At 36.0% G+C, this 25,885-nt stretch overlaps 3 protein-coding genes across 3 annotated transcripts; all 3 read left to right on the top strand.

Moving 5' to 3' along the window:
* The first annotated feature begins 1,128 nt into the window (after positions 1–1,128).
* On the top strand, positions 1,129–9,963 carry LOC138333220 (protein fem-1 homolog C-like). The gene is made up of 2 exons (XM_069281433.1): positions 1,129–1,826; positions 4,749–9,963. The coding sequence occupies exons 1-2, from the start codon at positions 1,283–1,285 to the stop codon at positions 6,071–6,073; spliced, it is 1,869 nt and encodes a 622-aa protein (XP_069137534.1). The 5' UTR covers positions 1,129–1,282; the 3' UTR covers positions 6,074–9,963.
* Positions 9,964–10,926: 963 nt separating this feature from the next.
* Positions 10,927–11,646, top strand: LOC138332558 (uncharacterized). Its single transcript, XM_069280563.1, has one exon. The coding sequence runs from the start codon at positions 10,927–10,929 to the stop codon at positions 11,644–11,646; it is 720 nt and encodes a 239-aa protein (XP_069136664.1).
* Positions 11,647–16,188: 4,542 nt separating this feature from the next.
* LOC138333219 (mucin-4-like) lies at positions 16,189–25,502 on the top strand. Its single transcript, XM_069281432.1, has 7 exons — positions 16,189–17,152; positions 18,109–18,405; positions 21,213–21,327; positions 21,920–22,110; positions 22,330–22,722; positions 23,374–23,555; positions 24,025–25,502. The coding sequence occupies exons 1-7, from the start codon at positions 17,068–17,070 to the stop codon at positions 25,363–25,365; spliced, it is 2,604 nt and encodes an 867-aa protein (XP_069137533.1). The 5' UTR covers positions 16,189–17,067; the 3' UTR covers positions 25,366–25,502.
* Positions 25,503–25,885: the final 383 nt, after the last annotated feature.

Here is a 25,885-nt window from a genome sequence, read left to right as displayed (position 1 = left end):
AATTTAGTCAGGTAACGCCGTGTCTTGACTATCACCTTCCAGTACGTTTTTTTTCCAGTTTAGCTTTCTTGTTGTTTTTCTTCACTCGTTTTCTGTTATTTTTAATACTAGTTGCTAGGAATTACGAATTATTGTGTGTATTTCATGGAGATCGTTATCAAGCAAAAAGTATACATGCTATCATATAGCGTACAAAGAAATGAGATCTTAATTTATCTATACAATATGATGTTTATGTCCTAGATGTGTAAATGATATTTTATTCGCTGTCACATCCGAATGTCTAAACATCCAACCCCTGTCCTAATTGTAAGACATTAAAAAGTGTTTTAGCTTTTCTTCTACGTTGTATTTGTCCTTATAAAATATTCAATTCTTCCGTGTCCTGATTTCACGGCAAGGAGGACATTTCTGTTGATCAGTATCATAAAATGTATAAATCTGATACAACATCACAGTATTAATGATACCACTGTCATAACTTGTTATGTGACTTAGGACTAATTTCCTTTTTTGTGCCATGTAAAGGTTTGACATGTTTAGCCTGTATATCAATGACTAATAAATCATATATACATATATGTATACTGAACGGAATCTTATAGATATCCCAGCAATTCAGCTATATATTTTGTTATAGTGTACTGTATATGTGCACTAAATTGTACGAAAGCATTGAGATTATTGAATATAAATTGTTGGAAAATAAGTCCAAATTAAAGTTGCATATACTGATCATCGCACAGTGTATACATTTGTATTAGTTATCCAACCAAACGATATAGTTTACTTAACAATCATTAGTTATTATTATAACCAGTAATGACGATAATAGGTTTATGGTAATAGGCCTACATTATTTTTAATGTAACGTTAGGCCTATTTAATTATGATTCCGTTCAAAAAAGGATTTCTGATGGAACTTATATTTTGATTTTTTTAAATCGATAATTATTTTCAAGTAATCACTAGCAGAAAAAAATAACCCAATTTATTAACCAGACTTGTTAGCTTTCTACTATACATTTTGCACAAAATAAAAAAGACCAAATAATTCCGTATACTATTTTGTTGTGTATACATAACTGAACCTCCATTGCAAAATGGGACAGGAGTTGTCGTTCTTACATGTGTATTTGCAGCGCCACCGTGTAGACGTCAGACGCCATATTGGAATGACTGGTGATGATTTCACCTATAAATTTCCCGAACTTTACCGTTATTGTGATCCAGGAAGCTAAGACGATGATGTAGATACGTTCACTGCCTTCCTCAGAAGGCTATGGAGTACAGAAGTGTGGTTTATAACGCCGCCAGGGATGGCAAGCTCAACAGACTCAAGATATTTCTTGACCACAAGTCGAAAGACGAAGTGGCTAAACTTGTCCATGCTAAAACAAACGGGGCTACCCCTTTGATTATGGCCTGTAGGAACGGTCATTTGGACGTGGTGAAGTATCTGATCAATACGTGTAAGGTTGACAATGAACAGGTGGGGTCTGTCACGTTTGATGGGGAGACGATTGAGGGGGCACCCCCTCTTTGGTGTGCTGCAGCTGCGGGTCACCTCACCATCGTGGAACATTTGGTGGAGAAAAACGCAGGTGTCAATAAAACAACTTTTACAAACTCGACCCCTCTCAGAGCTGCTTGTTTCGACGGTCATTTCGAGATAGTAAAATTCTTAGTTGAGCACAAGGCCAACATTGAGATCGCAAACCGACACGGTCATACATGTTTGATGATTTCCTGTTATAAAGGACATAAAGAGATTGCTCAGTATTTACTGGGATTGGGTGCTGATGTGAACAGAAAGAGCGTGAAAGGTAAATTGTCTAACAAAGTGTCGTTCTGTAGAACAGAAATGGTTAGACCTGATAGAAATGGAAAAATGGATGTTCTACGATCTGTTTGGACTTGCGTGTAATCCAATAATATTAGACGTCGATATTAAGAAACTTCTGATTGGCAATACCTACATTTAATATCAGACCTCTATATGGGTCTTCGCAAGTGCTGCCCTCGAAGCTTGACACTTAATAACAGCCTGAAAACTTACCAGAATCCATAGCGCGAATCATTATTTATCCATGACCACATTCAGATATATTAAGTGGTATGACAAACTAAATCCACAGAATAATCACGCATTTTATAGGTGACCCATAGCAACCTTGTCCAGTGCTGTATGATTTAGGTTAAATCCTATTCAAATTTTTGTCACTTTCGGTTTAGTTACCAAGTTACAGGATTGTACATGAAGTGGAAAGATAATATTAACAACATTTTGTATAAAACCAAGGTTTTTTTATGTGCATATGGAAACAAGTATTTTTTATCACTTCTGGTGAATTCTGTAAATATTTAAATAAACTAACACATTTTAGTTGAAATATAGTATTTCTGCAAGATATTTTGTAGATAATGATATTTTTACTTATCGTCACCATTCCATAATTTGTAACTACTAAGTAAAAATGGCGACCAGGTAAATTTACAAATAGCAGTGGGGTAAAGAAATGTCTGAAGTCAGAATTAAAGTGCAATAGTGACGTTTTGTATTTTGGATTTGGATGTGTCAGAAAGGTGTGAATCCTGCCTCGATTGTAAGAGGTTAGACACGATATAATGATCAATATTGTCTTGTCATGCTATACCTCTAACATTGTTGGATTAGACTTGCATGGTGAAAGGATATGTTGATTTCGAGATACATATACCAAGCCGACATAGGTGATCAGATGTATGATTTTTACCGACGATTAAGTTAGTTCCACTTTTCAGTGATTTTGACATCATATTTTGACATGATTTTTGTGTCATCACACAGTCACTGGAAATAATCAAAAGTAAATCATACTTTAGCCATAGTTATTTTGGTATCTCAATATCAACATAAATGCATGTTCATCATAAGGATTACCTCTGTTTAGACTTTACTAAATTCTAATTAGGCTATAACTACAGTCAAATCTATGATGTGATTTTTCATGGGAACAAACAGTATGGTAACGTTGACAGCTGGTTTGATAAAATAAGTTGATTGAACTAATAAATAAAGGAGACATCTTTTTTGGATGAAATGAAATCCCCCATTTAATAATTGACTTAAGATTAAAAACTAATAGCTGATTAATTGTGGTTCTTATTCCATAAATGGAGTCCTTCTTTGATAAAATGGGGTATACATGCTACTGTAATAAAAGTGGCTTTTTAGAAAAAGTGAGGTTCTTTTCATTTTCTATGCTAACAAAACCCTCTAATAGTAATATGAACCTTCATGATTCTCAAACCAAGGTTATCTCCCCTTCAACCATATAAACAACCCTAGGTTATGCCACCAGGACTAACAGTTATGTCCTAGACTTAATCTTGGTTATAATGGAACAAGGATGTTAATTAAGCTACATCAATTAATTGATCAAAAGCCACCAGCGTTCCTAGTAAAACATCCATTGTCTTACATGGTCATCTCATATGATACAATTGTAACAGAAATTGGTATTTATAACTTAATTCTGAAAAACTTGGAAGATTGCATGGTTCTGCCTGAAATTGATTTCAATCTATAAGTCGGTTTTAAAAAAAGTTATTCAAAGTTTTATTTTGTTTTGGAAATGATGTGAAAGAATAAATGAAGTTTATGGAATGACATGATTCTTAAAGTCTGCACCAAAGTGTGATTTTAATATTTGATATCTGTTTGTGGAAGCTTAAGTGATCAATAATTAAATGGCCTTAACTATATTTACAATTTACTTCAGTCAGATTGATTACAATTTTAAAAGTTCATGTGATTCTTGATATTTTTCAAAGTTCAATAATTTCCAGGAAAGAAATTCCAAATTAGGATATGAATCAGGTATTTGCCTTCAATCATTTTCTCGTTCTATATTTATCTCATTCTGTTGTTTAAAAAACCCAATATATATACATTGTACATGAACTGAACGGCTATAGTAGTAGTTTATAGCCATAGCCTGTACTTAGTAACCTGGTGCAGATACGTGAACATACATTATGAGTCATGTTGTTACAGATTATTACAGCTTCCAGGTTATAAAAGTATCTGAACTAGAAGTTGTGATCTGATTGTTCTGTAGATGTATTGGTAACATGGCTGTATGCCAATTGTACCGTATCCTCCTCGTGACCTTTCAGTAGAGTACTGGGAAGTGCCAATGTAAAGATATATATATCATACAGAGTATACAGAGTAATAACCCTCCCTCACCATGAGGATATCAGATCATCAACAACTTTGTAGGATGGTCAAATTCACAAAGAAATAGGATTAAGTCCTCAATATGGGAAAAAAATATCAAATAATATTAGAGTTACTTCCCTTTATCTGATGTGCCGTCCATAGATGGTACATCTATGCATATTGAAACATATCCTCAATATATATATAACCTGTACAATATATTCAATATATTCCATAGGATATTTCAACAGTACTAGGCGTAACCCCTGGAATATTGAGTATGATTGAAACTAATTTAAAAGAAATAAACTTGATATTATGATTTATTTCATATAGCATGTTCTTGCCAGATAAAGTCCATGTTGTCAAGTCTCACTTTAACACAAATTCTTTAGAACACCTTAGATTGATTTAATATTTCAGACTTGTGTTTAAAGAAACTAATATAACACAATTAATGGTTTGTAATTTGTTTGATTTCTTTATATTATACCTTTATAATAATATAATGTATTGAAATGATTTGGTTTTATATTTGTAGGTAATACAGCTTTGCATGACTGTGCTGAGTCTGGAAGCCTGGACATCATGAAGTTACTTCTAAAGTACAATGCTACCATGGAAAAAGATGCCTATGGGATGACACCTCTGCTTGCAGCTAGTGTGGCAGGATTTTCAAAGATTGTAGAATTCTTGATAACCAGGCCTATTTGTGATAGACAAGAAAAAATAAATGCGTTAGAACTGTTGGGAGCTACATATGTTGATAAGAAGAGAGACATGTTGGGTGCCATTGAGTTCTGGAGACAGGCTATGGAGGTTCGGTTTTCGGATACAAGTGCTCCATTGCCAAAGCCTAGATTGAAATCAGATATAGCGGCATATGAAAATGCAAAAGAGGTTACATCTTTAGATCAATTAGATGATTTGATCTCCGACCCAGATGACATGAGAATGCAAGCTTTATTGGTTCGTGAACGGATATTAGGTCCTGCCCATCCTGACACATCCTACTATATTAGGTACAGGGGGGCCCTGTACGCAGACATGGGGAATTTTGACCGGTGCATTATGTTGTGGATGTATGCTCTTGACATGCAGCAGAATGTCTTGGAACCTCTCAGTCCGATGACACAGAGTAGCTTCTTGTCATTTGCAGAACTTTTCTCGTTCATGACGACAGAGTGGAGAAACCGACCTGCTCATCCTGTGAGTTTTGTAGACATAATGGCTGTTCTACAGCGTGCTGTTAACGAACTGGAAAAAGGCCGTGACCAGCTCAATAAGGTTGCGGTCAGCGAGAGAGATACAAGCCATTTTAACAGATTGCTGGTCATCATCATGCATCTGCTGTGTCTTATGTGTAGGTTGAAAAAGGAGATGGATCGTGAGGACGAGCACAAATTCAAGGAACTTGTGTACAGACTGGTACGTATGGAACCCAGAGGTTCCAAAGGATACACACCCCTTCACCTGGCCTGCTCAAGGGAGACAACCAATGTTGGACGTTACCCCGTGTGTTCTTTCCCCAGCTCTGATGTTTCACAGTTACTGATTGAAGTTGGTGCCAATGTGGATGCTGTGGATGTGGAAAAAAACTCACCATTGCACGTTGCGGCAAGTAATCGTCCGTGTAAATCCGAAGTGATTCGCACCTTGTTGAGAAAAGGAGCACATCTGGATGCCTGTAATCTGGATAGAAAGACACCTATGCAGTTGATACGTGGTATGTCTATAAATGACATAGTGTCTCCTTTGAATTTCTTGACTTTGCAATGTCTAGCTGCTCGGAAGATTGTGAAATGTAGCATACCTTACAAAGGACATATTCCTCTGAAGTTGGAGTCTTTCATCGAGATGCATTGATGATGTGGAGTGTTGTTCAAGTTTCGTTATGAAGTTATATGTATACATATAGATATATATATTATTTATGCATGTTTTATGAATGTTGATGCATATATGGTTCATAGCCTATTTGGGGTGATGTTTCACAAAAAAGGCATTGGATTACATTGTCTCCACTCTCCAGTGTATCTGGAACACTTTCATGGAAAAGTTGTTATGACAAGTGATTCAATTGAGGCAATTAACTTAAGCTTTCAACCTTTGATAAGGACTATTTAGAACTGCTGTAAATTAAAATGGATTGGTATGATAAGATCTTACTTAAGGTAGACCGTCCCTTCTGGTTTCCTCTCAAGGATTTTGTTCATTTTTTGATATTTTGATTTTAGGTATACCCTGATCACAAAAGCCACATAAAAATCATATGTCACCAAGTTAATTTTTCTTCCATGGTTGCTTTAATATATGTACTAATGACTTAATATTCCGGATTTTAAGGATTTTTGAATAAATAATATTTACTCCCTGCAGCTGTAAAATCCCTTAACATATAAATAATATGCCTGTAACATGTTCATACCTTCAGTAGGTGATATAGAATTCATAACCATATCCAATAAGCTAGGTTTAATTTTCCACAATAAAACAAAATATCATTATTTTGAAATTAAATTGGAACCCAATTTTAGTGAAAAATTGCATCAAAATAGTCATGTTTTCTGTTTTTCTGAAAAAAAAATGATATAAAGAAAAAAAAGATTTTTAAGAATTTCCATGAAGATAGGGCTATTTGCAAAAAAAAAAAAAAAAAACAATAAAAAGTATACCTCACCACATTATTTTTCAAAATATGACCTATTTGCTTCCTAATACCCCTTATATTTTGGCCTGAAAATGTTAAAGATAGGCGAATCTGTAGCACTTTTCAACGTTTCATGTTATTCATTTACCCTATATTTATTATATCATTGGAGCATACAAGGTAACACAATAATTACAATTTACATATCTTAATGATTTCATTTATTCATTATCTAAAATATAACAAACCAGTTTGCAAGCTACATGTACATATATATGTAGGCCTATATATCCTCAAACTTTAAAAAAAAAGTCTAATTCAGCAGGAAATACATGTATATATATCTGCTTTTTCTGAGACAAATATTATGCTCTGTGTAATACTGTATTAAAATGGATTGTTTTCCATTATAGCATTTTTCAAATTATAAGTAAAGATTTAAGCAAAAAATAAAATGAAAATATTTTCCAGCAATTTTATTACCGTATTTAATTTGTCGGTTTCCAGTTAGTATACCGGTATCTTACGAAGAGTACCGATTGAAGCTCAATACTCGAATGTTTCCATTCAAAACACCACTACCTTCCTTCGGCATCCATATACTGTGTAAATTTATTTCTATTCTGCCAAAGATAGATATACAATTATAATGATAATGGTCATTCATTTGTTAGTCTACTACTGATGTGAAGTTTTTCATTTTGGGTCCCGGTATATCAGTGTGTATTCCATCTGAGTTTTTAGCGACCATTATAATCCTTGGATTTTACTTCTTGCAAAAATATTCATTAATATACTATATTTACCAATTGTCACACCTTTAGATTGATACACTTCAAGCAAACACTCGAAAAAGTTCTAGACGAAATACTTGCCCGAACGCCGATTTCAGAAGGGAGTTGTAATAGATTAATATCGATTGGTACGGAGAAGTAAAATATGTTTGCCGGGATCCGAATAGCGACATTACAAACGTATGAGGTCACAGAAGGGACGGTTTATCTTAAATCATTGTCACAATTGCTGAAAAGTTCATAGATTTTGATGTCTTAAGACAAGTTTTGACTGTTTTTGTAAGTCTTTTTTAATGTGACTTGCAAGACTGGACATTTGGGTATAATATAAAGTGTATGTGGGCCAAAATGCACAGCTAATCAAGCTAATGTCCTTTTTGTGAAACGATCCTTGTATTGTGAATGTTAATTTTGATTTGCTTGTTGGAATATAACTTAAAAATGTTATTTCAAGAGTGCACAATAAAACCATATTACTAACAGGAAAAAAACCTACCGTAGTTCAGAATTTACATCATGTTCAGTTTAATTAAATTGTCATTTGATTGCAATTGGGCTGATTGATGCACCATGTGATTCCCCATAACATTGGTTTGGTACTAGTATCTTCAGTGGTGATGAAACATAACTTTTTGTAATCTTTCTGCTGAAACGATGTTAGCATAGGATATCTTTTTAGTGTCATGCCATCACCAATAGAAACTACAGTCCCACACAAACCTTAATTATCAGGTATCATGTGGTTTGCAAGTTAATCCTAACATTGTTATGTTGTATTAAAGATTTACTAATCAAGTGTACAAGAAGATCACACATTTTTTTGTGATCTTCGATTAATTTAATGAAACTTTGCATGACTGTTTTTCCACATCTACATAATATTGTTCTGTTAATGCAATAATTGCTTGGCTTATCATGATCAATTGTAACCTTTAGCTAGGCAGATTCTTAAAATTTCAAGTTCAATATCCTCATTTTGGCCCTTGTTTTGATGCACTTGGTCAGTGAAGTTTGATCTTATAACATTTGTGTATATATGTATAGACTAACTATGCATGAATATGGGCAACGATAAACAATATCTATGTCACATCCAAAGTACACATGTTCTGTAAACGTCGTCGTGATGACGATCATTTATGATCACCTAATTACAGCATGTAGCTGAGTGACCATCACCTTGTTTAACATTGAATTAATGTTAAATGGAAAGTAGTAATGATACCACCAGACTCCTATTTTTAACATGATTGATATTTATTCATTTTCTAAAGAAGCATCCCATGGACCTAATTAGACAGTCTTTGAAAAGACCAAATATTTTCAATTATCAATATAAAAACTACATTATCATTTTAATTTGTTCATATTAAATGTGAATCCTAAATAGGAAATGTCAAAAATATATTTGTGTTACTACATTATGTAGATGTGCAATAATGGTGTTTTTAATATTAATCAAAGATCATAAAGAAACCTGTTGGTTAAAGTAAAATTTGATATTATTTCAGCGAATGGTATGATCAGGTGGAAAATAAGGTATGAATGAAACCAGTACTAAAAGATGATTACTTGAAATACACAGAAAACCTCACATTTTGTCAGAAATTAAATAGAACTTAAGGTAGATATTTAATTATGAAAAGTCTAAGATGAAATTTAAAATTGGAAAATCAATACATTGTCATATTCAAACTGATCATGAATAATTACCAGTAGGACCCATAGCTGAATTTTTTCTCAGATCTTTGGAACTATAATGTGCAGTTGGCCACTTTTTGGAAATTGAGTTATACCCCCTTTCATATCTATTGCATTAATTGATTTATTTTCATAAAACATCCAAAACAGGATAATTATAACCCCTTAATTTTAGCTAATGCCTTACATTCCCCTGTATTTAGATATTTATTATGTTGTCCAGATTATTTGATATCCAATCCTGCATTTAAAACTTCATGTTGGATTACATCCTGGTTGCCATTTTTCTTCTTCAAAAGTTCTGTAACAATTCCTGCATGCAATGCCATACATATAGAAGTACATACTTGTAAGCTTGGTACTGGAGTGAAACTCAGATATAAAATGCTGGTAACACTCCCTGCAGCGAGTCTGGTTTTACTAATGGGTAGGATTCGCTATAGGTTTGTGGTTGATTTTGTTGCATTGATTCCTTTAAGTTTGAATATTTACATTAACTGTGATATGAGATTTCCTTAAGGTATACCAGAAAGCATGCTTTAAATAAAGTATGCTTTGTATGAAATGTACACATGTATTATCATTGAATAAAGAAGTATTGATTCAGTGAATATGGACCTTTGTGTATTATTAGCCATCCGTTGCAGAAGGAAAAACTGTAACTCCTTGACACAAAGACTTTAAATAGTAATTATAATCTATTACTGTTTTAATGTCTTAAAGAGCTATGAAATATATACATGTACAATGAAGTTGTGTCCATCATCCATCCTTCATCCATCAACATTTCATTATCAGACATACAGTTCTGAATGGATTTCAACCAAACTTGACCAGAAACATGTGGAGGAAAGTGAAAAAAGTTTGCATTTATGTTGACTGAACGTTCCTTGGACGTATGGAGTCTAGTATGAGAAAATTGAGGTTATTATTTTTACTTGTAAAATAAGTTGATCATTTTACACCATACTTGATTAGAAATATCCCATAAGGAAGGGAGTAGAGTTTGTACAATGTTGACTCCAACCATCCATGATGTAGGTAGGGTCTTATAGGGGTCTTACAAGTTTTAAGTGAATTTTGACAAACTTTGTCAATAATTTTGTGTAAATGGATACTCTTTTTATGAAATATCTATTAACTAATGAATTGTGACTAATTTGTATAAAAAATCTTGAATGGTAGCATATTTTGTAATGAAAGGTGGTCTTGCCGATATTGGCGTGAACATTATTATACAAGTAAGGAGAAATTTAAGCTTTTTTAAAATTCTTCTGTTGAAATCGGTGTTATATATTAATAGTATATTGTGTTTGTCTTAATAGAAGCAATATTTAGATGGGTGATTTGGAACTTTGAACCTCGTGTTTCTGCATAGAACATATTTACCAGATAGAAGAAGAAAGTGGGACGCCAAACAGGCTTTGAAGGAAGCAGAGGCAAGACTTCGGCATGGAGATATCGTAGGGTCCGTGGCATCAGGGCGTCTTGGCATGGGGACCATCACAAGGCCAAGGTGGGGAAGTGCAAACCAACGGACACGTAGGGACATGGCTCAGGCATAGATTAGATCGATGGATGACGAGGCTAGGCGGGTGAAGGCATTGAGCATGAGACAGCAGGGTAGCTGGGCTCACTGGGAGGGAGTGAGGCAGCGGAAAGTATCCTGGAATGATATTTGGAAGATGGAAGGTCACACATTTAGCTACCTGCTGAGGTCAGCCTACGATTTAATGCCAAGCCCAATTAACCTATTCACCTGGGGAATCAAGGACAACGCCGAGTGTGTACTTTGCAGGAAACCAGCTAACCTGGCACATGTCCTCACATCATGCCAGGTGGCACTTTCAAATGAAAGATACGCATGGCGGTACGACAAGGTCCTCAAGTTTGTCACATTTGTGAAGTCTGGAACTCGGGCTACAAGAAGCGTAGAGGCTGGTGGGATACTCATAACAGCAAGAGACTGGGAAATGAGGGCAGGCATCCAGCGGAGGATGGGTTTCCCAGCAGAGGTGGCTTCATTACCACTCCTCCCCGATGTTGTGTTATGGTCCCGCAGCTCTAAGCAGGTAGTCTTGGTGGAACTAATAGTACCATGGGAAGACAGGATGAAAGAGGCCAACGAACGGAAGCAGCAGAAATACCAGCAGCTGGTGGAAGAATGCCAACATCGAGGATGGAAGACATGGTGCTTACCTACAGAGGTCGGATGCAGGGGTTTCCCCGGCCAATCATTATGGAGAGCCCTACGCCTATTAGGGGTAACCGGAGCAGACCGGAGGAACCTGTAGCAGCAGTTAGCAGGCAGGCAGAAGTTGATTCAAGTTGGATCTGGAGGAAGAGAGAGGAGAAGTGGATTGGACAACAGCAACAGTGCTAGCCACAAGGTGACTAATGACAGATATCGCTGCCCATGGCAGTGCCAAGCAGAAATAATACAACTACCCGCAATAACATCGAGCGGATGCGATAGCCGACTAGTCCCTGGTTGGGCCTGATCAACCCAGGCGGCGCACCTCTGGAGGACGTCGTGGAAAGCGCCGAAACGTCTAAGGAAGGAGGATCCACATGATGAGGAGACCGGCCAGCATTGGAGTCATCTTATGTATTTAAGGTATGTACCAGCTGAAAGGATCATGTAGTTCAGGTGGTTATCTTTCTTGAATTTAATACCCCGTATTCTAATTCGGACCACTTGTTCATGGCTGTGGTGGTGGGAAGCATCATTACATCATGGAAAAGCCATCCTAAAGGCGGATATAATTATTTCCTGGAAGTTTCCAAAATGTCGAGATGTTATTTTTTTTCAAAAATCAACAGGGTCGTTAGATAGCCATATTAGAATTTGACATTTTAAGTTTCCTCTGTTCCATCGTTCAATGTACTTATATTCAATATTTGGATCATTCGGTGAAAAAGTGACCAATCGGTGACCATACTGGTCTGGTTTAGTTACCACAATATCTCGGAAATTATTTTTATGAGACAGGGGTTGTCCTTGGTTTTTGGTGTTCTTGATCAATTTTGAGACTAATTCGGGAAAGTATACACATATACAGCTGGGGAATACAATATTTGTACTAAAAAAAAGAAAAAAATCGAGAAAATGGACGGTAAACGGCAATAATTTTTAAAGTGTGTCTATGCTTCTAAGTCTGCTGGCTATTTATGTAATGGAATATTTAAAAGAAAGACGGAAAGGGAAAACATATGTCACAGTTGAAATATAGATCAATTACTGCTTTGCTATAAAATTATTCGGCTGGGAATTCCTTTCACCAATAGCTGAATAGAATCGCCGAAGCAATATTTCACTTTTCAACAATAAAATCACCTTGGGAATGTCATGATAGTGAATTTAAAGGAGACGAGCTATGCACATATAATACATAGTACAGCTGAATTCTCTAAGCAAGGAAAAAGATGCAATTGATGATACCTGAATACAGCTGTTGGTAACACTGCTCAAACGACGTCGTCATCAGCCATGTCCATTTATCTTCGATATCCTCTCTTGATGGTGGGTCAGTTGGGGTGATCAGTCGTCCTTACTCTCCGACGGTTGGCTTCCAGCTGCTCGCTTCTGTATCCACAGCCAGCGGGATGCTCTCTGCCCCCTTCCACAAATTTTTAAAGTCAGTCTTCCTCGATTTCCCCGTGATGCTGAGGGCACCTAAAATCCTCCAATATGACAGGCTGGGGAATCCTCGGCAGCCTACATCCACTGGGAAGTTCCATGCTTGCCAGTCTTTTCTTCCGCATTCGTCTGCCAAGTCAGCATACTATGTCTTTTTCCGCTCGTGCGCCGATTCACATCTTGTCTCCCAGGACACAGTCAGTTCAACACTTACCAGTTTCCTCTTGCTAGAAGATACCAGCACTATGTCTTATTGCTGTCTCCACCACCACTGGGAAAGCCAACCTTTTCCCACCTAGGTCAACGCGCATCTCCCAGTCTTCTGCACATCCTAGGATGCCTAGCTATATATATGCTGGTCTTGTTAGCTGATTTCGATGATGTTTTCCCCTCCTTTTGAAACTGGATAAATGTTGGCCCTTTCTGTATTCCCTTTGCCTTTTTCCTCTCTCTTTCCAAGGTATCTGCAAGCTGTCTGAACACCTGGATATGCCTCCTTGTGTACCGCCCTATAGACAGTGACACTTCACATGAAAAGAGGATGTGCTCTAGGTTTCCAGCCCCCATTTGTGAAGGTTGGTTGGTGTTGGAAGTACATCATATACTGCTCTCAAGATGAACTGGAGCTACCATGGAGTGTATTTCTAGATCTCTGCCCTGGACAATTTCCTCTCTTCTGTTTCCGACCGAGTCCATGTCACTTGACTTTCCATTTCTATTGCTTTCATTCCTCTTGCCCCTTCTTCTTGTTCCCTAATCTCTCTCTATCTGTATACTTGCTGTCTTCTCTCTCTTACATTGGCTTCTTTCCATCTTGTTGTCTGACCTCTGCCCAACCATTATCTTCCTATGCAGACTGCCCCAGGTATGTCCTTGTGGCGCAGTCCGCTCTCTGCCTCAGATACAGCCACGATTGCTGACCTTCTCCTTCCTGTTCTCCTGCTTGTCTTTCTTTCTCATCCATGAAGTCTTTGAGTGTCATGACAAATATTGCTTTCCCGGTCTTTAAATCCTACAGTATTGATGTCGATGGGAACTGTAGTTTTGATGTCCTGTTGACGAGAAGCTTTGGAGAACGCCAAACCATCTCCGGAGATGTTTACTTATTCCCCTCTCTTTGAATTGAATCGGTAAAGCAATATTTGACTTCTCAACGCTTAAATCACCTTGAAAGTGTGATGATTGTGAGTAAAAGGAGACGATGCATATACATATAATACATAGTCACATAGTACAGCTGGATTCTCTAGGCAAGGAAAAGATAAAATTAGTATCAGTAGCTTACACAAAAAGTTCATGTAAACTGCACGTCTATATACTTTTGGATGACTATAATTCCTGTTAGATTTTCTGCATTAAAAGACGAATTTGGCTTCCTTGCTTGATAACCGGTATTATATTTGACCTAGAAACGTAATGTGCGGTGAAGGACAAGATACTGTCGACCATTCGGTTGCTGGATTTGTTGAGCAAGGCATGACTGAATCTCTTCAACGAAACCAAAATCCTTCATCCTCAGCGATAAGAATCTTCTTTTTGGATACTCCGTAAATCGAATAAATCAATGAAATTTCTAAGAAAAAACCTCGCTTAGACATCCCCTCCTAGTAATAACCCACTGTTATAAGCTGTTTTATTTTATTCATCTGCGAAGAAATATAATGCGGAGTAACATAATCATCCCATAACTATGCATGTTTCACAATGGAAGAAACCATGTGATAAATTCCATAGCATCTGATTATCGTTTATGTTTCCACAACCCAGGCAGAACATACAAAAGACACCCAAAGTATTAAGAAAAAACGATTACTGCACTCAACCTTTCATCATTCAATGATCATGCCTCGTCAATGATAAACATTGAAGTCAGCTAAAACCAGAACGTAAAATGTATTTTAACAAAAACCGAAAACTTCATAAAATTTGACATTGTATCTATCTTTGACAAATTGCCTTCCCTCATCATTTGCGACATTGTTATAAACTTCAGTTTTTGACAAGACTCTTATCATCACATCTCGGAAACCAGTGCTCTAATCGTATGCGGTTACTTTTGGGTTCAAGCGATGCTATCATTAGTACATCCTCGATGCTATCCCTGGACTATTTCATAGCAAAACTGACAATGTACATTTATTCGATTCTTTTGATGAATCTCATCTGTTGGGAGTGAATATTACGTCATGGAGATCAAACACCGGGTTATCGACGATATCATCAATGACGTTTCGAAATATTCGTTAATTGCAGAATAGACTTTTATAATATGTTGACGTGGTTTCTTTTCACGAATTTTTGGTGGGGTATTATTGATAGACAGTTCCTGTTTACGTGGTTCAAATTTTCTGACGGATACACATATTTGATTTTGCCATATCATGATTAGTTATGTATCTCTGTATTACAAACAGGATATAAATATTGGTATAAAAATTTGTGAATCATTAATCAGGAATATAAATCATAAGGATAACATAAAACCATTAAAGATGCATCTTCTACATTTTGTTTGGTTTAAGTCATCCCGTTGTTATCATAGCAGCGAGTTATGATATTTAAAGTACCAGATAAAGATTATTATAAGGGGAAAAACCACAATTCAGAGCCCCCCCCCCCCCCCTCCACCCCCTCCACACCCCCAACACACACACAATAAAATAAAATAAATAAATAAAAATAAAAAAAAATGATAAAGCAAAAGCCTGAACCATTTTGACAGAAACACTCTATATAGAGTACAAAGTAATTAATATAAGACGAGTCCACTAAGATAACAATTTAAGACGATAACCTGTAGACGTCTCCAAATTGTCAGTTTAATATTCTGAAATAATTAACATTGAATAGCAAACGTTCTTGAGCACAAACGTGATCTTTTTAAAAGGTAGGAAATGGATATATTTTTTTAGAATAATAATCACTCCTATGAAGTGACAATTAACAAACAGAAAGTTTATATTAACATATAACATGGATGTAATCAAAATTGTGACTTACACTTAAAAATAACTTGATATGTAGTTTGGACCTTAAAATATGTTTTTTTCTGAAGCAATAATCATCGGAAATGTCTATGAATTGGGAAGGTGACCTAGTCCGCGTAGTCTTGACATTAGGATTAATGTACTCATGGATGTGTGCGACATACTTCTAGGCGATGTCCGATGTTTAGGAAAATTCATTCTCCGGAAAATTTAATCAATACCTAAATCTTTATACCCGGACTTGACGCATAATCTAGACCTCCTCCATTACAAATTGTCCTCAGCCAAATTCCGTCATTTTTCGATCACCAGTCTAATCAACTGACCTCCTTATCGATAGGGAGTTGGGGCTTTCCTTATATGAATGATGCTGATTGGATTTTCAAAGTCTCCGTGTATTTTATATACAATGGACATTTTTCTCCCCAGCGAAGGTATTCAGACAGATTTAGTAATGTTCCATTTAACCCATCTAGGATAGTAAGCGGGGCTATTGTGAACATGTCAAAGAGCGCGTCCCTCCCGCTTATCGGACAGAGGCAATACCAATTAGGATTTTATCAAAGTTTTCATTCCGTCGATTATCAGTAAGCCGCCCCCGGTCAAACAATGGTCTAACGTCAACACCTGTACCTAGCAATACACTGATGATATTTATAGAGTTATATATCAAAAATGTGGCATAAACGTTGCAACGAGCACACGACACCGTTTATTGGCTGATGTTAGTATATGGGACCATAAATATGTAACATTATGGAAGTGATATCATTTTTATTCCGCAGTAACATTCTTCTTTTTACTCAATTGTGTAAACAGGATATTTTTAAACACCTTTTTGTTAAGGACGGATTTATGGGACAGAAAAAAAAATCATAGGTAGGATGATTTATTTTAGTTAAAAAATATATAAGGATAATTTATTTTGATTAAAGAATATTATATAGTAGATTTTAACATAGAAAGGAACTGTAACGCTCACCTTGAAATGACTTCGTGACCAGGAACACAAGCGACAATTAGGAGGATTTTATCGTCATCTTAACAGGAAATAACTGACGCCTTGATACTACAATACATTGAAGGAAATGGAGCGTCCATCTCCTTTGGGCTTGCCCCGAAGGATTATGGTAACATTTATGTTGGGATTCTTTTTCCTCCCCACCATAAGTGGTAAGTATACATAAAACAGCTGATATACACACAATTTTGGTATCTGATTTTGTAAAGATATAATATTTCCCCAGAACTTTGATATGAACATTGTTGAATCTTTTTACAAACACATAGAATTCTACCATGAGAAAATTTAAAACAAAGTTTCATCATCTTCCTCGTTTAAGGATTTGTGACAAAAAAAAACCTTTTGTAAAATTTCATGATTGATTCAATGATATTACATGTAATAATCGCCCGAGGTAATCTTGAAGGACCCAACTAAGTTGCGGTATTGGGGGTTATGAAATAGTTAAGCAATTTGCAGTATAATTAATTAAATATAATTAATTTTTGTTAATAAGACAGGAATTATTTAGAGAAAGAAACGTATGCTTTGAGAATTTGCTCAGACGAGGTTTTGTTGAAGGCTCGTTTCAACATTAACCAAAGACTTTTTGTGATGTTAAAAAGAAAATTGTAAAATTTCAGAAAAAGCTAGCAATTAGATTTGTTTTTTTCTTTCTATAAAGCGTTGAATCAAAAATTGTAAAAAAAACCCCAGATATTTTCATCTACACAAAATTAAGGGGGTTGGGGAAATATATACCGTTATTCTGGCTGTCATATTACTATTTTCTAAAGAAAATATTGATTTTATTTATTATACAAATTTTTTATACTTCCCACAACTAACTAGCAAAATATTGCATTAATTTGTCATGTGTAAGGTCAAAATAGTGAATAATCGGTAAAATTATAATTTGCGTTAAATAACTATCTAGCGTAAACTCAAGCACACCACCATATCATTCTTATTGTATTTTAAACCTTGGTATAAACTACTATTTCCAAAATTCTTAATTAGAAAAACTTTTTGACTTCTTAACAGAGAGGATCCTTAGTAATATACACTTCGAGATGACGCATCCATTTCTCTGTGTTGACATATCAGTATGCTATTCTATTTACAGGCGCATGTCTTAGTTTGACGAGTACAAATGTCAAAGAGTACAGGACGGCCAAATACGCCGAGGTAACGTGGGGAGTATCCAACATGGGGCCTGGGTGTTCTGTACTGAACTGGATGGTGCACTATGATTCAGTCGATCCGATTCGAATTTTCAAGAATCGAAACAATACCGGAAGTAATGTGAATCAGACATATATACCAGTCGTTCCGAACTTCAAATACAACGTGTTTGTTGAAGCTTTTACTAACCAAGGAGTGGTGAGGTCACCATTGTTTGTCTATCAAGCCCCTAAGGCACGTAAGTACTTATAGTATAGTTTATCTTACACTACAGTGTTTTTTAGACTACAAAACGACCAAGTGTAGTATGCGCACGTTAGCGTCCACAAGATAGGTTTCAACCCAGTTACAGTTCAAATGCTTGATATTTTCATGCATATCTTGACCTATTAAATTGAATTTTGTGATTGCGTCAAGGTGCGAAATACTTTTCGAAAGTCATATTTGACGTGTTTTTTCGATGGTAAATTGACAGACCTATTCCAACTGTATTGTTATGCCCTTTGATTAGTCATGTAAACATTCTGTATTTTCATAGGCATTGGCATATGATTATATTGCTATTGAAAATAATCTAATCGGATTGGTCAATAATGAGTGAAAATGTACAAACTGATGTTTTCACTCAATATTGACCACATTTTTACCGTAAAACCTCATATTTCACTGTGAAAATGTAATAAGTAAGGAAATTAAGCATGTTGCAAATGTTGTTTATTTAAATACTCAGTGACAAATAACATTGTGATTTTTTATTTCAACAATACCGTGGGTAGTAATACTTCACTATGACTCCCAGTTGCAAATGTTGTTTATTTAAATAGTCAGTGACAAATGAACATTGTGATTTTTGATTTCAACAATACCGTGGGTAGTAATATTTCACCATGACTCTCAGTTGCAAATGTTGTTTATCTAAATACTTAGTGACAAATGAACATTGTGATTTTTGATTTCAACAATACCGTGGGTAGTAATATTTCACTATGACTTTCAACTGTCTCCGCTAGTAAAGGGTATTTAGTACGATACTCTCCTTTCAGGGAGATTTTGCACAAATAAGAAAAATACAGAATAAATCTATCGCGAAATAATTACAGTGTAAATCTTTTCCTCCTGTCATGAATGAAAGTCTTTCTCATTTCACGGACGCAACAACTTCTTTTATACTATATCTCTAAGACCGCGATCATTTAAATTAAGTGAAAGTTGAATTCAAAAGATGGCCTTGGGATCTTTTTTATTCCTCTGCCATATAGATTTCCATCTGAAATATATTCATGTCATTTATTGTGCTTGTCTGCAGAGGACCGCATCAGTCACAGCATGATTGGTTACCCCTAAGAACACACCTGCTTTTGTTAGGTCTCGGTCAAGTCCCTCTTATATTGAGCAAACATGTTGAGTATGCCTTTAAAAGTTTACAAAAAGCACATCTCGCAAGCCAGAATCCCAAATTGTTTGAAGAAAATTCATACATTACATAGCAACATGTGAAATTCCCATGTAGTTCTGTCACTACCAACAAAGTTAACGGCGATTTCCGAGACGTAACCCGTTACGTTATCCTAAACAAGTTGAATAGTCACCTGTGAGATGTTCTTATCAATGGGACATCGTCCAGTTGTATTGTGCATAAAGGAGTCCTCGGTTTAATCAAATCCAACCACCAAATAGAAAGAGGTGCAATAGTGGATACACTAAGCTATCAATTTTTAGGAATGTACATGATAACATAAGAATTATTCTATAAAATCATGAAATGGCTAGCGGTTATAATTATTACTACTCTAGTAGATTACTTACTGACGAAGACAAATACGCACACAAGATCCAAAAATAGCGATACGACAGACATCCATGTCATTATGTTTTCTACGTGGTACCACGACATCTGGAAAGACATCCCATGCCGGTTCGAAAATAAAAATTCAAGCAGAACGAATAAAATATACCTGGCATATCGTATCTTGTGGCCGTATCAACAATAACCGTCGAAAATCTTTAGAGCTTTTGCAGCTATGATCCATGGTAGTTGTATTTCAACACTTTAAAAACCAGACATTGTAGATTTCATAGAAACATTTACAAAATGCTTTGCACTGATAAAGATGGGACTTAATACGAAATATATGTTTTTTTAGGAAAAGCCAATGAGAAATATTGTATCGATTTTTCTGTAAAGTATATTGTAGCATTATAGAAATGCATTTGAAACGTGTAGTGTTGTATACAGTGTTGATGCGTATTTGTACCTCATGGGTTGGCACATAATGGAACCTAAAGCCATAATGATGTGGACGATCACTTCGACGTTGTTTTAAATATATCGGTGAAACTATGTAGTAAAATTGTCTTTAGCGTAAAAAAACACATCAGTGAAACAATGTACTAAAGATGGTCTTTAGCGTTAAAGGCCCATTACCTTTCCAAAACGGCTTTTAATTTTTAAAATGAGATTGTAAAACGAGATCGATAATTTTGTAGAGTCGCAAAAGTTATTAACTCATCTTTAATACTACACTCATCATCATCTCTCAGAAAATTTTAATTGAAATAAATGAAATGTTAATTTTCATAACGCGGGTCGTCTTATGTTTCCCGCCGTCGTCCTAAATACCGCGTAGTAGTTGACTCTCACTGCGCACAGACGGCAAAACACAGTTATCATTATTACCCAGGAAATCTTGCATATGTTTGGTGTTGTTAACTCATCTTAGGCCACGGATAGGCATTTTCTTTTGTTATTAATGTTTTTTGCTTCGGAAAGGTAGTGGGCCTTTAAATAAAATTAAAAATAATAATGATTAAATGAGGAAATTTTCTTTACAGTTCATTACAAATATCATATTACTTTTCAAGAACTATTTAATTATCAAGTTTGAATTTCGATATGTGCTCAAGAATAGATTTAACATCTACCACGCATGGGTACAGATTGTCCATGACAATGTAGTACATATCATGATTTTACAGCGTTTTCGACATGACAAACTATCAAATACTTACATAAGTAGTAATACTCTAATTATTTTGTTGTTCCAGGTCCGGATGTTGCCCCGGGGAAATTACGGATGTTATCAAAAACACACGACAGTGTCACCTTGTCATGGGACAAAGTCTCGGTTTTCAACGAGGGCGGGGACGTACTAGGCTATCAGTAAGTGATATAACTGATTTGAACGGTAAAATAGGAAAAGCGAACAAGAAAATATTTATATGACTTAATTTCTTCTTTTCAGATTATCTCTTTCTGTATTCATCCTTGCTCCAGACATAACTACCATTGTCGTTATATTCATCTCTGAACTATCATTTAGTGAAGTTGAAGGCGGTGGTGGATTAATAAATCCTACCTATCACCAATACCTCAGTTATACTATGTCCAAGGCTGAATATTACGGCAGTGAATGTAACCCTTGGAGCATCGAGGATGATCTGTATTATAAAGGGTCATAAACTCTTTTGCGTTTTGTTTTCCTCTTCTTCTGCGGCGATGATGTTATCAGTGTGATTGTCTTTGTTCCTCAAACATTACCTCAGATAATTATATATGCATGTATAAATATATCCATAAACTGTTTTATAAGCAACCTTGGAAGTACTATTCAAAAGATTACACTACACTGTGACATCCTTCCAAGTTATATATGTTTTAAAGTAGAAACAGATAGTTATTGTTGTTAAAAAAACCTATATTGTATATCATTGGGTATCTCAAGATCTCTAATACATGTTATTATCTTATACAGACTAGCGTACAGAGCGGTAGGCACAGCGCAGAACGTGGTGTATGTAAATGTATCAGGGGAGAACACTCTAACCAAAGTAATCCGAGGTCTACAGCCGTCTACAACCTACCAGATAATAGTTCAATGTATCAATGATATTGGCATGGGTCCTTCTAGCCGACCGTGGCTCACCATCACAACAAACCCACTCCGTTAGTATATCTTATGAACAGTTTTTTCAATTATGAAAAAAAAAAATTCAGAACAATTTTTATTTTACCTGTATGCATTTAATATTGAAGAAATGATTGACATACTTATCGAGTATTATAGTTGAAATCAACAAGCATTGAGCAAAAAAGAAATAAAATATCAATGAACTATATAGAAATACTGGTCGTTTGTTTATATTTATATGAATTTCATTGTAGCCACTACTACTCCCACTACCACTACCACTCCCACTACCACTCCGACGACACCTACAACTACTACCACCACTACGACCACTTTCACTACTCCTACGAAAACTACAGTAATTACAACGCTACCTAACACTTCAGCAAGGACAATAACTCCAACCACAAATAAAGTAGCCTCAATTGGCGTTTCTCCTACAAATGTTGTTTCGAGCACGAAAACGTGGTCTTCAGCCAATACAGTAAAACAATCATCACCTCGAAGTCAAGTCACAAGGACACCAGATACCTCCAGTAGAAAACCAGTAACATTGTCTGCTACTGTGACGTCACATGTAACGAAAAGGCCTTATTCACCTCACAAACCATCAGCAACTACAACGGAACCAGCAAGGACACGTCAAGGTAGATCTCACGCTAGTTCGCTGGCAAATTGAATTGTCTGCCATGTTAGGTTTCCTGTAGATACTGAAATTTACGCAGAGGAATTTTTCGCTGATGTTCCTCTTGAAAATATATCAATAACAAAAATAACATCGACGCGATATGTTTAGTCATGTCAATTCCAAAATTAAGCACTCACGATATAAATTATCTACGTTTTCAATACAGTTCCCGATAATGTCTGATAAACCTGTCGAAAGGTTACATCGTCGATATAACTTTATACCGCTATAGCGTTCGATAACAGATAAAGCTTTCAATCTCTTTGATTGTCCACTCTTTATACCTTATCTGCATGGCAATGCCGACAGACATGGGTTCCTGTGACTTCTACTACCCGAAGGTGTACGTATGGACGGTGTCCATTCTAAATAGTCTCAAAGGATATTGTGAAAATATTTTGTTGTCAGCAGTGATTTTGTATGTCACATTTTTCTTATTCGTTGAAAAAATTAAGAATTAATACTGTTGATTATGAAAACTGAAATGGTAGAAACAAGTTCCATTCTTCCATGTCTTCTCTCGACAGTGGGCAATATTATTGTGATTTATATGAGTTTTTTTGTTTTCTGAATTTTTGTTTTACTATCTTACACTTTTAATTCCATATAGCCTCGGATGATGGCAATTTTCTCGGCCTTGACCTTTGGATGTTGATTGCTATCGCTGTTGGGATCTTACTACTGTTGGTACTCCTGTCATTGTTGCTTTGTTGTTGCTGTCGATGTTGTTGTTTCGAGGAGGCAGCTGTCGGAGCAAAGACCAGAGCCGAGGAAAGAGTTTTTGACAAAAGGGTGCGTACATAGAACAATGTTAATATCCATGACACGACTTTGTGATTTTATCCGTTATGAGTGTACAGTTTATGTATTGGTACCTAAATATGTGTTGATGAAAGTATATAGAAGTCTGAATATTCATAGATTGGAAATACATTTTACATCATACACGTACAACGTCTAACTACTGTAAACGTTCTTCTTTCGGTGCATTTAAATTTCAGCGCAAAATTGATTTTGAACAAATTGATGAAATTTCGTATTCAATTCAATTATTGTTTAACCAAAGACTCGCCTAGCGTAATGGTGAAAAATGAGCTAAACTATAAATACAAAATATGTACGTTAATAGTATCAAAGACTAGTAATAAAATCATTATTCTTTTCCAAGACAATGTAAACGTATAAAACATAACATATCAGAGAATGGTAAGGTACAGTCAATATTTATCCGTTACAGTAGTTCAACACTTCTGTATTTCAGAAAATGGATGGCGTATTCACGGAAAGAGACACAAGAAGAGAGGATGTTAGTAGGAAACAGAGAACGAAGAGCGTGGTATCCATGGAATCATTGGACGGATACAGAGTTAGTGAAGGCAAACCTCGGGCCATGCGTCTCGTCAGTGTCGACAGCCATCACTCCTTGGACGCTGTGCCGATACTGATACCGTCCTCTGCAGGACGATATTCATCACGGCACACCACACCGATGGGCAAAGCCGCCGGGACCCAATATGAACGAATCCATACCACCCCAATGGCTAGGAATGCTGGCACACAATACGAAGACACAGTGGAACGTGTCATCTACCCTACTCCTAAGTCAAAGACCTTCGGTACACAGTATGAAAGTATTGAGGAGGAAATGCCAACTAAAGAAATCGGAACCATAACAGATAGACGCGGTTCAATAACATCTGACGTGTCACAACCCCCGTCAAAAATGTCGTCTGCTAGAACTCCTCGGAGTCTTAGAGCCGTCGCTCCAATGCAGATAAACCCAGAAGTGTTGGCCCCGGTAGTTTTGAAGACAGTGGATGCATCTACTTCCGCAATGAGTAGTCCGGAGCGCAGGTATAAATCGGCAAATGTACAAACTGATTTGAGCGTATTAAAACCGCCTACACCTCTTCCACAAAACTTTTCTGCTTCAACAAAATCTACTAGCCACCAGTCATCATTTTTACTTAAGGACGCAGAAGCTGAACTCCATTTATTCCCACAGCGTTCTGTACCAGGGACAGACACCAATAGTCTTAGCGTTCCTCCAACGGCTGTAAGGGACCACAGAGTTCCATTTGATGATATCGCCAGTTGCCCAACAGCTGTGCCTCTCAGACCGCAAGACATTCCGCGTACACGTGATCACTCTTACTTACGCTATCCCTCTAAAGCCGCCAGTCATCCTCTCACCCTTTGGGATATCCCCCTGAAGAGTTATCCAGACAGTATAACACATCCCAGTATGGAGAGCTCGGGCGATGTCTCTCCTTCCATAAATCGTATCGAATACAATATGATATACGACAATCGCGTAAGCAATACGGACAATACCTACATTCATAACTTTCTAGAGGACGCTAAGAAAATGGCGCGAAAACCTAAAGTCTCGCGACCTCCGAGACTTGCTCCCATACCTGGTAATGTTGAATCGCCTATAGGCATGTATGATCCTTTCCCAGAGAAAAGCGATGCGTATGATCTTATAAAACCTGGAATGGACAAACAGACGACATTTAACAATATACCGGCTGTGAAAGGCCCAGAAGTTAGGGCTATTCTATATGAACCTCATCGTAACAAGGATTCCACAGATTGTTAGACGTAGAACTACACAAAATTTTAGTGTTTTAGGAACATTATAACCAAATGTTGTCAATAGAATGTGTATATTTTACAAATTATATTTATGTTTAGTGAGATAAATAACGTGTAATAGGATTAATATTTATGATAATCTGATAGTCCATGTTCATTCTATTTATGATAATCTGATAGTCCATGTTCATTCTTTTGTGATTAAAGATATTTATACATTATTTATATTCAATTATTTATTTAAATGTATGATATGTGACATATGTATACATTATCAATATTCAATTATTTATTTCAATGTATTATATAAAAACATATGTATACATTATTTAATATTCAGGTTTTTTCATACATCAATTGTTTATTTTCTTTTGTTATATAAATACGGTTCATCACTATCCACTTGTTGTTTTATTTTTTGGCAAAGTTAAACCTACTTATAACTTAGTCCGGTACGTCTCCAAGACATAGAATCTTCGATAAACTTTAGAGAAATCATCAGTATTCCTAAAATATTTCACTTT

This window comes from Argopecten irradians, chromosome 10 (genome assembly GCF_041381155.1).
Source record: "Argopecten irradians isolate NY chromosome 10, Ai_NY, whole genome shotgun sequence".
NCBI classification, from domain to species: domain Eukaryota; kingdom Metazoa; phylum Mollusca; class Bivalvia; order Pectinida; family Pectinidae; genus Argopecten; species Argopecten irradians.
Note: the sequence above shows the minus strand (reverse complement) of the source record. Positions and strands in the feature narration are given on the sequence as shown.